At 42.1% G+C, this 14,069-nt stretch overlaps 1 protein-coding gene across 3 annotated transcripts in view; it reads right to left on the bottom strand.

The window, feature by feature from the left end:
* Window positions 1–13,099, bottom strand: part of pald1a (phosphatase domain containing paladin 1a) — a 49,932-nt gene extending 36,833 nt beyond the window's left edge. Inside the window, exons 1-4 of one of the 3 annotated variants that reach the window (XM_079333957.1) lie at window positions 12,867–13,099; window positions 1,584–1,781; window positions 1,265–1,367; window positions 433–612 (exon numbers count right to left, since the gene is read on the bottom strand). In XM_079333957.1, coding sequence (XP_079190083.1) covers window positions 433–612; window positions 1,265–1,367; window positions 1,584–1,768 — 468 coding nt within the window. In that variant the 5' untranslated portion in view covers window positions 1,769–1,781; window positions 12,867–13,099. Of the gene's footprint in view, window positions 1–432; window positions 613–1,264; window positions 1,368–1,583; window positions 1,782–5,066; window positions 5,347–9,157; window positions 9,227–12,866 lie in introns of those variants that run through there. The other 2 variants (XM_079333958.1, XM_079333956.1) reach the window with 2 other exon arrangements.
* Between the last annotated feature and the right edge of the window lie 970 nt (window positions 13,100–14,069).

Raw genomic sequence — 14,069 nt, 5'->3', positions numbered from 1 at the left:
AAAAAAGAGAATTGTCTCCTTTTACTAGCTACGAATCTTTCAAGGAGCAACTGGAAACAATCAGTCGTCTTATAACATTCAGCCCATAAGTAATTGTATAAGAGTAGCTTAAAGTATAATTTTGCATATTTCATTTTAATTAGGGTGCGTTTTCTTGCTGCAGTAAGCAAAGAGATTCTTTTTCCGCTGGTACACATGACCACAACTTTCTGTTTGCTCAGTTCTACAATTCAGCCACAGCCTCCTCTCAGCACTCGACTCCTCAAATATTTACAGACAACACAGATAGAAGGATGGCAAGGCGGAGACACACAGGATCAGACAGAGAGGAATTAAGGGCATGAAAAAAAAAAAAGTTAGCGTAGAAAGACTTTGAGGGAGCTCATATTGTGTGTATTTGTCTGAATTATTGTCTGGGAATATTGGGATAACCTCGTGTCCCTGCGCTTGGAGCCTCTGAAGGACGTGTTTGAAGCCGTTCAGGCTCGGCTGACCCATCCCGTACAGCGGGTACGATCCCTTCACTTGCCGGAAGTTGGGCGCTCCATAGCTCCCCGTGGTATTTAAGACATCTGCCTTGCTGTACACATCCTGCACCATGAAGTACTCCCCCTGGAAAGAGAAACAATTTGGAAAAAAATCTGAAACTAGCATGTTGAACATGAACATGTCCTGCACTCTTCGGGCATTATATGCTTCATGGGAAAGTTTTCTGTTCTACTCTTTCCATAACAGAACATGTTTTTTTCTTTATTCTGTGAACTTCAACACATTCCTGCACAAACTCTCAGCTCTTTCCACACATAAAAAAATACCATTGTTTTTTATGTATTTATTCGTTCTCATTATTCATGTTTCTTGTTGTGCACATGCCTTTAACTTTGATTGTCCCTTCTTTTCTTTTTTTTTTATTGCCGCTCAACTAAACCCCAAGACAAATCTCTTGTATGCGTAAAACCCTCTCGGCAATAAACCTGATGTGATTCAGATTCTGATGTAAACGGAAGCCGTGTGTTAACCCTGCCTGCCTCGACAGACGGAGCACAAGTGATGGAGCACATCAAAGCCCTGATAGGAGGGTGACAACATTCCTGTTTGAATGGCCAAACCCCACATCATAAAACGGCGCATGACAATGTCCCCGTGTCGCTCTGCAATGTGGGCGCGTGAATGTGAAAAGAGACGAGCTTAGAGACAGGTGACATGAATCCACGTCTTCCAGCGTCAGCGCGTCATGTGGGTTTGTGATACACGTCGGGCTTACCTGCACCAGGTAGTGCTCGGGCATGCTGTCCGATAGCCGACCCACTTTGTAGTTGGTCTTGAGGATGTCATCGTGAATCTGGAATTCCTGTCTGCAGTTATACCTTATGGACAGAGAACAGCAGCAGGTCTGCGGGTCAATTCAATTATCAGCTGCTGTTTGCCAAGCCAGGATTGACAAATGAGACGATAACAGGGGCAAACACTTAAAGTGGGGGTGTGTGTGTGTGTGTGTGTGTGTGTGTGGGGGGGGTGTCTTAGCAGTGATCAAAGAGGATTAACACACAATTGTGAGAACGTGGATTCGGGGAGGGACTTACGTGATGACGACAGGTGCGACTTTGTTGGTGATAATGGACTTGGCCCTGTTGTTGTGAATGTTGACGGTCTGAAAGGGGCTCATGCTCAGAGACTGCCTGCTGTCGGCCATCCCGTTGCCATGGACACACTCAAGCGGCGATGCTACGGAAACAGGCTGTGGTGCGGCACTGGCAGTTGTACCCATGCTCCACAAGCAGCTGCGAATGACATCGTCGGAGGGACTCAGAAACACGGCGCACACAAACACGGTGGCGATGCATACAGTACATGTGGGGGGGGGTGACACGACACTACAGCAATGTCTAATGTGTGAAAGGATATTTAGGGGATTGTGTCACATTTCAACACTGAATAAAATGTAAAAATTGTAAAGGATATTATAAACCTGACACACAAATGGAATTTTTTGAGAAGCACACAGATTTTTAGGGATTGATTCCCCAGCATGCTACAGCTTGGCTGGGAAACAATCTTTGTGCTACCATCCACGACTATTGACTACCAAAAAAAAGTTGCAGATAGTACCCTTTCCCTGATATCTATATTCACTCAAAGAGGATCTATTAAAGCTTAAAGCTAGCCGCTTTTACATTGCCGGTTTACAACTGGCCTTTTTAGTTTTTTTGTTAAGCCTCACCATCAGTGTTTTGTCACAAAGCTGTAATGGTGGTCAATCTGCCGCTGAGCCAACGGTGGTCAACAGAAGTATTACAGAGGCAAACTGTAAATGATGGAACCAGCATGGCAGAACAGTATTTTGTGTACGTGAACCCTTACATGCCTCTCTAGCTGTGTAAAATCACACACCGGGGCACCTACACTATGCCGGCATAGAGATCGTAAAGCTAGGCAGGAATCTCAGCACAATCTTAATCATAAAAGGGGCGGAGCCAAGACTTCATAGGTAAAAACGGAAGATGTATTAACTCGAGTCCTTGACAGTCTGTGGCGCCGCAGGAGCACATTTATTCAAGTTCTACCGTCATTACGCCTTCAATTTACACATTGCATCAGTAACGGCATAAAATTGGTGGCCCAGATTGTGAATTCACGTTGTATTATGGTGTTGTGGCCACTTGAGGGGCACGCTGTGTGAAAACACAGCAGAAGCTTCACATCAACAAACAAGAAGGGGCGTCATCAGTCTCTGAAGTTACACATTGCCACCCTGTTAAAAGTCTATCCCTCCTATGATATGTTCTAAATGTTGTTATGTGCTAAGTGTTTCGTTAATGGTGGATTAATGTTTGGTCTCTATATATGATATACAAAGAGTAGACCTGAACTGGCCCTATGATTATAAGACTGATTGACTTTTAGCACTCTCGTACTGCATTAGCACAGTCAAGCCAATACCACACGTGACGTTAGCAAGCAGCAGCTATACACAGAGGATACAAACATCAGTGATATACACTGTCTCAATCGGAGCCACGCCACAAACGTCAAATATTTTAAACACGAATGTCAAGTATGCAAGCAGTGGTTAACTTATTAGTATTTATCAAGCAGCCAAATCTAGTTAGTGGGGCTGGGAATCTTTAGGTGTCGCACACTTTGATTTCAATTCTTGGGGGTCACAATTTGATTTAGACTATTTTCGATTTAAAACAATTCTGGGTTTATGATTCAAAGCAGCTTTTGACTGTGCTGAAATGCTTTCTGCTCCGTTAAAAGCTAGCATTAGCAGTTAGAACGCAGTAAAAAAAAAAAATTCAGGGGAAATTATGAATGAATTAAAATCTAAGAAGATAAGCATCTTTAAAAAATGTTTCCCCACCTCTTCTAGTAAGTATTATTCACAGGTATGATACTGTATACATTTTAGGTCTTTTTTGAGATTTGTCATGTCAAAAAAAAAAGCAGAACAGACGGAAGATGTTTGATCTGAAAAAGAGCCCACAATTCAGGGTTCAGGAATAAGTCATGAATCAGGAGCACGTTTGTGAGGAGATAGAGTATGCAAGGGTTTATTGAGTGAGACCTGGAATTAAATTAAGCATTCATTTAGGAAATTAAATTCACCATCAATCTAATTTCTCCTTCACTTACATCACCGTTAGGTGGGATTGGAGTCGAGCTTGAGTCAGTCTTTAATTCAGGGGTGTCCAAAGTGCGGCCCGGGGGCCATTTGTGGCCCTTGAGTGGATTTTTTGTGGCCCTTGACTTCAATCGAAGAATCAGAAGATTTTGGCCCCAGGCCTCATCAGATGGCATATTTCGTTCTTTTTTTCTTTTTCATGTTAGTGAGGGAGACCTATAGAAGCCTGACTATTCTTTCCAAAAAATTAGAACACAACAGTTTCCCACTGCAATTAGTTATTGTGTATTTACATTATTTTTTGAAGAGGTCAAAATACAAAAAGTTCCTTCCAATATTTATAAAAAAAATCAACCTGTGGCCCGTGAGCGATTCTAACGCGACAATTTTGGCCCGCAAGAAAAAAAGTTTGGACACCACTGCTTTAATTGATACGGAGCACTCAGGACCCCCACGTGAGGTTTCCAGTAAACGTCCTCCTCTTTGACTAAACGGATAGCTTTACAGGAGAAAAATAATTGAGCCCTATAAGAGGAAGAACACCTCTCCTTAAAATCACTTCAGTTGTCTAGTCACTAGTGGATACGCTGCCTGTCCAATGTACGGAGGCTAGAGGCCAAGGGTTCGAAATCTGATCAGCCCACATAACATTCTCTATCTCCCATCCAACAAAGGCGACAAAGGGGCCTCGAAAAAATGTAATCTTATCCGATGTGGTAGTTTTTATTCAAAAAGCGGCAACAAAAAGATCACGGAAAACCGACGCTAAAAAGCAGCACCAAGGACCAAACTAAGAGTAAACGATACTGTAACACTGCAGCTGCAACATCAAAATCATGTGTGACACAGCTGAGGGGGCACGCCAGGGTCCACTGGGCTCAAACCCCCTCTGTGTGATCTTCAGCTCTAAAGAGAGTGGACTCTCATTGTGCAGGAAGGCTCTGTGGAGAGAGAGAGGAGTGCCGGCTGAGTCACCACTACTCTACTCTTTGTTGCGTCTGGATGAGTGGGCAGGTCAACCTTTTTACTCCCAGACCCTTTGATTCGCTGGAGGAGATTCTCTTTTAACAAGCACAATGGCAGCACAAAAATATATTTTATGTGCTTGTTACTTTGTCTCCCGGCATGGCTAAAAAATACAGAAGCAATGACTTCAATGTTTTTACAGCCTGCATTGAGTTAAGGCGACGCTACTTTGAAATAACTACAGAGTAAAAGGACTGAAGAGAAAAAAAAGAAGCAGGATCTCAATAAAAGCTCCATAAAAGGAAGCTTAGTTTTCAAGAGGACTATGCCCCAGCTGCCCAAATCTATTTGAGTCCTCACCACATACCAAAAGCATCTTTTTTTAAGCCAAAATCCTGCAAGTAAACACGAGAAGAAGAAAAAACAACCCAAAGATTCCACTTTAGGAGAATCCGCAAAAAAGGTCTCTTCTTACGTTTGAGATGACGAGCGATCTGAACTCCGAGATCCTTTCCTCTGCTGCTTGTTATCCGCCATGGTTCCAAAAGGAGTGTGAGAACTTGGCATCACATTTAAAAAAAAGAGAGAAATCTTCCTCTTTTAGATTCCTCTTACCCTACCCCTGACTGGTGGGAAACACCCCTTGAGGGAGCTCACAGTGCCCGGCTGCCTGGGCACTCACTTAGCAACTAAAGAAGTAGTTTGAGTGGAGTATCAGAAAGCGTCCTGCTCGTTCCTCGTCCTATCTCCTGTCTGATGTCGGGGAGTCGCTCCATGCGAGAGACTCAAGTCTCTACGGAGGGGAACGGGGGAAGTAGTGGTACATCTGGCAGCCAGATGGCTAAAGTTCAGCTCACTTTCACAGGGACAGGCTGTGCACAAAGACGACACAGTCAACTTCTCCTGTACAGTAGGCAATGCAAAGGAACACACTAGAAATATTACTCTTTAGGCCAAGAGCGGATTTTACTTATCAAGAAAAAAGCCAATTATTCACTGGTTCATACTTTACTAACACGAGCGTGTATTACCGGTACTTGTTTTTTCAAAGTGATATGTAATATATATGTTTCCAGCGGGATGGTCGTCTCGGGTACTTTCTAATGAACAGTTAACAAAATTTCTGCTATTTGATGGACTTACCAAAAGACTCATTCTGTATCTCAATACTGTTTTTAACACGTTAGATTTCTGCAAGTACCAATCAAAATTAAGCAAACGTTTAGAAATTTAACAGAAAAACATTCAAATAAGAGTTTCCATCCACCATGGCCATGCCAATATTTTATTTAATTTGTTTTATTTCATTCCTTTTATGCCGTACAATGTGGAGAAATGCTGTTTGTTTGGGTTTTTTTTTTTTGCATTTACAGGGAACGGAAAGGCGCAGGAGGAAACTTAACTTAAATACATTCACATTTGTATACGCCTCGTGTGGGTACAATCCACCACACGCTTCATAAAGGAAAGAGAAAGAAACCCATTTTTTAGGTCAACTTTAAGAGTTGGCGCTTAAAAAAGCTTGTAATGAGGTCAGGTTTACATTAAACAACAAACTATACACAGAAGGCAGGAAGCCAAAGATTAGAATGTGTGCTTTTAGAGTGCATCTGAAATGACCTGGCTTTGAAAAAAAAATCTTCTGTACTTCTGTCATATAAAAAGTTTAATATGATCCAACGACACGAGATGTTTTCTGGATATCCTTCACGTTTTATTTGCACTAAAAACAGAGTTAGCTGTGTGCGCATTCCTCTCAGTGAAGCGCATCGACGCAGCAAACCCTTTTCTTTTTTTTGACATCACTGTCACTTTAAGGACATTTAATCAGTAGGTTTCCTTTACCCACCACCACAGTCATGCATGATAATGTGCATGTTCCTATGTGGCTGTGACGAAATCTATAAAACACAGACAGACTAACAGACTCTCCAAACGTCCTGATCCACACAAGAACTTCACATCCCATGTGCTGTTGTTGTTTGGAAGACGTCTTAACGGCTTACGGACACACTTCCTGAGAGAAGCTGCAGTTTTAAAGGCCTTCAAATAAAAAAAAGAAAAGTAGCTTGCATACTGTAACTGCTCTCCTGTTAACCGTCTATCTTACCTCACAGGCTGTGACCTCTGCTGCAAAACCATGTTGCACACACACGCCCCGATACAGACTCATTTCTAGCTTGTCAGACACACTGATTTCATGGGCAGGCCTGGTGTTGAGCAGGCAGGCAGGCAGGCCGGGGCGGAGGCCTGAGTAGAAATAGCCCTCAGTCATAAACATCCTCCTGGAGATCCAATCAAGGCAACTCATTGGAGAGGCTGTTTATCCCGCACGCCAACGAAAGAAGCGTCACAATACTGAAGACTGAGGCCAATAGAGCAACAACAACAACAACAACAACTCGGATTGATTCCGACAATGTGGACAACAACATCAAAACCGAGTACAGGAAAAAATACAAGCTGTTTTTTTTTTTTTTCCCTTATCACATTGGTAAAACAGTTGGAAGTTGCAATCCTCTGCAAGCAAATCGGCCTCGTTGGCCCATTCAGGGCTGCCCCCCCATTTAAATTCAGCCGGTGTCTCAATTTTGCTGTAGCAACGTCTTCAGACAAAAGCGCCCGAGTACAGACAGGAAGGAGCGTGCAGCTGCAGGATGCATCTGTGAGGTAGCCGCTGAGGAAGGATGCAGAGCGCTCTTCATTCACAGGAGATGCAGGGGGGTTCAAGAGGAAAGATTGGTATCAGGTTTTTGTTTTGTTTTGTTTTGGGTTTTTTTTTTGGTAACGGACAGAGAGATATTTCAACACGACTTCCCATCTCAACATGGACGAGCGAGCTGCGAACGTTGCAGGAAAAAAAAACCCCCCACAAGAATTCAAATGCAAATTGCTCACTTGGCAACATTGCTCATCTTATTCAAGGACCCGGAGTATTTCTGGTCTCCATAGCGGCAAACCCATTTAGTCTGCTAATGTTGAGTCTGAAAGCCACCTTTGCTGCACAAGAACAGCAAAAGTATCTGAATAAAACAGGCCGATGTCCGCCAAACAAACCAAAACCAAAAAGTTTGAGATCTTCTTAAAGACATATAATTGAGGTGCAAAAGAAAAATCCAGCTTTACACATAAAGTCAATTTATGTGCAAGAGTTTGTAATGTAACCTGAAATCACACAATAGCCAGCGCCCTTTCACTCATCACAGGAAACTAGACCCCCTCCAAACCATTCAATACAAGCCACAAACACACCCCAGAGCAGAGGAAGAGTGCGCACACCTTGACAGGAAGTGCTTAGTTGTACTCTTTGCAACTTCCTCCCTGCAGCTGTACACATATTTCACCACTGAGGTTAAAGGTTGCACACAAGCGTGACTCCACAGGACATCTCCAGTTCCCGAGTTAAATATCGGCGCGGAAATGAGCTCAGCGCGTCCTCTGCAGAAGAATCTTTTTTTTTCTTCTTTTTTTTCCCCCTTCAATGAAGAAAAAAAACCTCAAACTTATTTTGTGAGAACTCTCATCCTCTGAAACATAAATCACCTCTCTGAAGCGGAGACTGTGGCTAAAGGGAAGCACTGTGATGAATTTGTTCAAGGGTGCCATTTCTAAATCTGATCCAACTTACAGCCTAAACAGCTCCGACACTGCAGTGAAAACATCAACTGTACAACAACAAGTCTGTAAAGACTTGTCTCCCCCCCCCCAACGAAACAGCAGCCAAATCTACACGGCGTGTCTTGAGACAAACTCTTGCTACTGCAGTGAGCATGACATAAATCACATGAACGACCTTTGGCCTCCAGCATTCTTTATTTCATCAGAGCCTTACAGCGGGGCTGCTAAAACAGGAGTGCAAATCTATTCCGAAAACCCCCTGCCTGTAATTTATTTCGATATTGGACGACAAATTTATCCCCCCCTGTGATTTCACAGCTGCAGAAATGTGGCTTTTTTTTTTTTTTTGGGTCTGACCACAATATTCTGTCAGCATCAGCATGCCAAGTGACAGCATTTGTGCTCGTCAAAAACCCTCTCTACGGACAGATCTCGCGCCGACTTGTTAGCATTCCCCCCCCCCCCCCGTCACTCGCACTAAAGCAGCCGACTTGTTTCTGTGTGCAAACGCATTCTAAACAGACAGTTTTCTGAGCACACTTAGAATCCTGTCTTTTCTTTTTTTCTAAAGTAATGAGAGCTTGATAAACACTTCAGAGGAGCGACCGGAGGCGTCACATGCCAGGAAGAATGTAATCCGTGCAGCTATGTGGATATCAAACATGACTGGGGAAGTGAACGATGTCACACACGGAGGACTATTTCTGCAAAAAAAAAAAGGAAGTAGTGTGATACAATAAATTGTGTTTCGTTCCGTCAAGGGTTAGAAAGCTCTGTTCACAATCTCAGTGCAGAATCACACCCGTAATCTCATGTCCTTCAACAACGTACGCTTTCTTTCTGAGCCTTCAGAGGAAAGAAAAAAAAAAAAAAAAAGATTACATGTTTCGCGACCACAAGCCTGCAGCGGGACTCAAGTGTCATAACACAGAAGTATCAAAACTATACCTGACGTTCAGCTGGTCAGTCCTCCATCGGAGAGGTGCTCGAGTCTCGGAGGAACGCAGTAAAAAAAAAAAGAAACTGAATTGTTGGCTTAAAAATGACAGCACCCTCCTGCAGCCTGTAACACCGCTCTCAGTCAAACATCCTCCTCGCTGGTTTCTCTCCCTCTGATCTGCGAGCCAATCTCTCTCCGTGGTCACACTACAAGCAGGCGGCGGTCTCGCTTCATTAAGGCGTCCTCGTAAAAGCGAGTCAGTGAGGGTGTCCTTCAGTGAGGACAGCTCCCAGACAGCCACTCAGCAGGAGGGAGGGAGGTGGGGAGGTGGAGGTTGCACAGTGCTAGTCTACTCTTTTTTTTTGTTGTTGTTGTTGTTGCATGCATCCCCCCCCCCCCCCCCCCCTGTGCATGAGGTGCAATTCTTGCTCACTCATGCCAGGATTTGTGTGCGCGCGCGTGTTTTGCCGATCTGTGTGCGTTTGAGGATGTGTAAAGAGGATGTGGAGGCGGACCGAGAAGAGAAGCTTACTCATCAGTTCAATCACCACCGGAGCCTCCCACACATGGCAGACCTTTAAACGACACCGAAATTAAACCCTGCACTTATTAAACTTCTGACTATCGGCTGCGGCCGCTGACCTCGCACTGAAGGGTGGCGGACAAAATCAGTGAGAACAGAAGACGTCACGTAAGCCTAATTCACTACGATGCTCTAATTACTCCATTCATTAGCAGTTCACACGTGCGATGTTGAAGGCAAACAGGCTTACAGCTGGGCAAATACTTGGATTTAAGCTCCAGTGTTGAGTTGCAGAGGGACGTGTGCTCTTTTAACCCTGATGCCACAAGAACTCATCATGCACTCCGTGTCCTGTTACAGCCTGCGTGCATGCACTACAAAGCAACACAGAGCAAACAGTGTCCATTCATATGATAGACGTGCAGACACAAACATTGAAAAAAATAAAGAGGGAAAAAAATCAAATCAGTGTTTCTGCAAAAACGACATCACTTCAAAGGCAACATCAAGCCTTTCTTGTGAGTGGCTCCTTCTCAGAATATTTCTCACTGATGTGTGTTCAACAGTCCGTCACTAGATTAAAGTCCAAATTAAGCTTATTTGCAGAAGTGTCGAGTTCTTTTCAAGATTATGGATGTCAAATCTACAGCTGCCACACCTGTTCCTTCCTTCCTGCGGCAGCACAGTCCAAACTCTGATGTTGCTGCAATACAATGACGGTGAATTGGGAAAAGCGCCGAAGAAAAGGGACATGAATGAATGAATACAAGTGATGAATTGTGACATGCGATTTCCTTTTCCTGAGGGGGGGGGACGGACACATCTTTATTTGAAGGCGATAAAAGCAGAACACGATTTGAGGTATCAGAGGGGATGTTCTGTGACACAGGAACGAAAACTTCCTCTGCTAAACGACCAGAATGGAAAAAAAAAAAAAAAAAAAAAAAAAAAAAGAGCACGCGGATAATATCACCTGTCCAATTCCTTCCTCAGTTCTGGTGTCTGTCCCCGAAAAAAAAAAAAAAAAAAAGCCAATTTGTTAAACGCTTATAATAGCAAGAGGAAAGGAGAGGTAGTTAAGGAAACAGAACGTTTCCTTTCAGCACGAGTACAACTCATTGGAACTGTTTGACCCTGATTATTGATGATAACGTTGTAAATATAGACTTTGTAACATTTCCTGACATACAATGTAGAGAGCATAACAAGAAAAAAAAACCTCAATACATCCAAGCAACACTCACACTCATGGGGAGATTAAATGAGAGATCAGATAATCAAAAAAGGACCATCTCTAGTACGTCAATTCAGTCCATTCATTTTTGCTCGTGTTGTCTTTGATGGTTTTTTTGTTTTTTTTTGGCTGTGTTCTAAGATGTTTAAGCACATTAAAAAAATCAATGTATTGTGAAGAGGTAGCAGTCTGGAATGATGTCGAATAGGGATTAAACCAGAAAAAAGAAATCAGCCAAACGATGGGATGAAATATGACACCTGGTGGTAAGAGTATTCTATTGCAGTGAGGTGTTTCCACAATAAATAAAGCCGAGTATTCATTATTGGAAAACAAGCGTTTCATACATCCGTTTAGAAAGTAGCTTTTCATGACTCAGCGGACACTTCAAAGCTCAGTTCAAACAAAGAACTGAATTAATTAGCACATTTTCTGAAGCATGTGGTGGTTATGAACGGCTTTATCTGGCCTATAGATGCTCATACCTATATGGTCACCTGTTTGACAGAATAGTTTCAAACAAATATCCCTAAAAAAATAATGTAGAATAAAGCAAAGCCTGTGACGCATAAATCTTCTCGAGCTAACCCCGGGAAGATTAACTTGTCGTCTGAAATGAAGCGTGAGTAAAAAAGCTCAATCAGTTATGATCCAGGTGTCCATTCATGGAGGAGTTTCACGCTCTCAACTCTTGATTAATTGTGACGTTCCAGATGTTTGATCTACCAGTTTCTGTCTTCCCCCAGGATGTGAGGTAAAGTGATATGAAGAGAGGAGACTGATCCCAGCTGCACGCAGCTGAATCAAACAAAGGCCGGGGCTGCAGTACATCAAAGGGGATCATGTGCTTTGTCTGACTGTCCTCTAAAGACTTCTTCTACTTTATGGAACAAAATGTCAGGAATACTGGATTTTACCTCTGCACGCAAGACTGATCCAAATATCATTTCGCACTTACTGCTTTAACTCAAAATACTCCCTGATTTGTAAAAAGAAAAACTTTATCGTCATATAGGACCAAAAACATGTAAAGTTGTCTTTTCAGTCCAGATTTTTTTTTTAAGAAAGTGTGTAAAATAAATAACTAAATAACTCCTGAAGTTTTTCATGACTTTTGTCTACTTCTGTTAATGTTCTTCAACACAAAAAGAGCAATGGATACCAAAGTAGGTACATTCTAAATTTCCTTGAGGGAGTCATCCCAAAAGGATCAATAAAGTTCAGTCTAAGTCTATTTCAGTGATGTATATAATCAAGATATTAAACATGGTTTAACATGTATTGTGTTTTACTATTTTAATATCTTTATTATGGGTTTCACATACTTGATTCAAGTTTATTTCTTACTGGGCTTTTGGTAAACCTTGGTAATGTTTCCATTTCTTTAAAGTTTTGTACATGTGAATTTGGTCATTTAAGTAAATTCATCGAGGTACCTTTCGTGAAGTTTTTACCTTCACTTCATTATGTATTATTAGGGTCCATCAGTTAGTTGCAGATTTGTGTGCAAATGGTGCGTTCACGGCACACTTTCATAACAGTAACCAGAGAGACACTGAGTCTTATTAAAAGACAATACATCAATAACTTCATGTTTTAACTAAAAGTTTTTTTTTCTGCAAGTTTCTTTGTAGCTTTCCTGTTTTACCTCGCAGCATGATATCATTTGGTTCTGCCTGAAGCTTACTTGCTTGATTCAGTGCAGGCATGGAGAGTGAGTGGGGGGTGCCAAGCACATGTATGCACCCATCCCCAAGAAGCACACAAACACTTCACATCATGAACACATCCTTCCCTCCTCTTTAAGTCTTCTGCTGCGAAAACGTCAACGAATGCAAATCAATAATGAAGTCTTTCGTGCTTGTACAGTCTTAGCATCCAAAACCGGTATGAATGTGAAACTTTTCGGCACCATGCAACAAGACCCCCCCCCCCCCAATCTTTAAAGCTAAAAACTCACCATTTCAGTACACGGTAGGTGGGAAGGCTTCCGGTCCAGTAACGTTCATGTTTTCAGCACTCGGGGGTTTTTTTCCAGTTCAGAGGATGTAACCGAGGTGCATCGCAGTCTGTTCATACCTTTAGAAAAAAAACAACATCCATGGATTTTTTTTCGTCCTTTCTCGGGAAATTTTACGGGGAAAGAGTTTTCGCTATGTGGACTAAGGCAAACAGCGCATGCGCAGCCTACGGTCATCCTTGGATGCTCTCAGACGGTCTCAGAAAAAAAAACATCCAAATCTTTACTCAACTTTGAGTCCTTTAGTTTTGTAAAAAATTAGAGGAAGCTATCATACAATAAAAAAATGTCACTTAACTCATTGAGTCATATGCTTTAACTCTTTGCAAATACATATAAAAGCCCGTTTATTATGTGCAGGAAATAAGCTATTTAGGATTTTTTTTTCATCATATAAAATAACACTGGAATTAAAAACTTAATGTTGACCTATGATTTGTATCACTTTAATGGCTATCTGTATGTTGTAAGTGTCATTTCTGCAGGACTTTAAACCACAGTCGGACTTTTCCTGGACAAATAAAGGTTAAATTAAAAAAAAGACTGCTGCCAAACCTTTCTATAAACTGTGTATAATGTCAGCATACATGTGAACATTGTGATGTTAAACAGCTATATAGGGGTTTAATTCTAACACTGCTTATTATGATATATGGTTTCATTTACTTTATATTGACTCTTTAATCTTGACCTTTATCTTTTGGTGCCCTCACATTAGCTTCAAGTTATATAAAATAGACTGTGTCATAACGTCTATCTATCTATCTATCTATCTATCTATCTATCTATCTCTGACGCTGGTCACAAATTGCTTTCCAAAAACTGTCCCAACAATGTTTGTGGTATTTCATACACCGGTTCATTTGTTCGTCGATTCCTTCCAACTCAGACTACATTCAGATGACCTTTCACTTTGGGAAAGCCTAACAATTAGTGTTAGCTAAATAAGTGGAACAATGAATCCAAGGATGGGGCTGCAGAACATGATGCAAACAAAGAGTTGTCTCCATGTAAACAAGCACCCAGGCGCCTCATTACCAACGGAATGGTTGATGAGCTGTCAGGTAACAAGTCTTGAGGACCCATGTCAATTTCCTTTAATGTTCTCAGCTACTTGTTAAACATGAAAGGGGGTGGGTGAAG

The sequence above is a fragment of the Symphodus melops genome (assembly GCF_947650265.1).
Source record: "Symphodus melops genome assembly, chromosome: 21".
NCBI classification, from domain to species: Eukaryota; Metazoa; Chordata; class Actinopteri; order Labriformes; family Labridae; genus Symphodus; species Symphodus melops.
The sequence above is the reverse complement of the archived record's forward strand: the minus strand, read 5'-3'. Positions and strand labels throughout refer to the sequence as shown.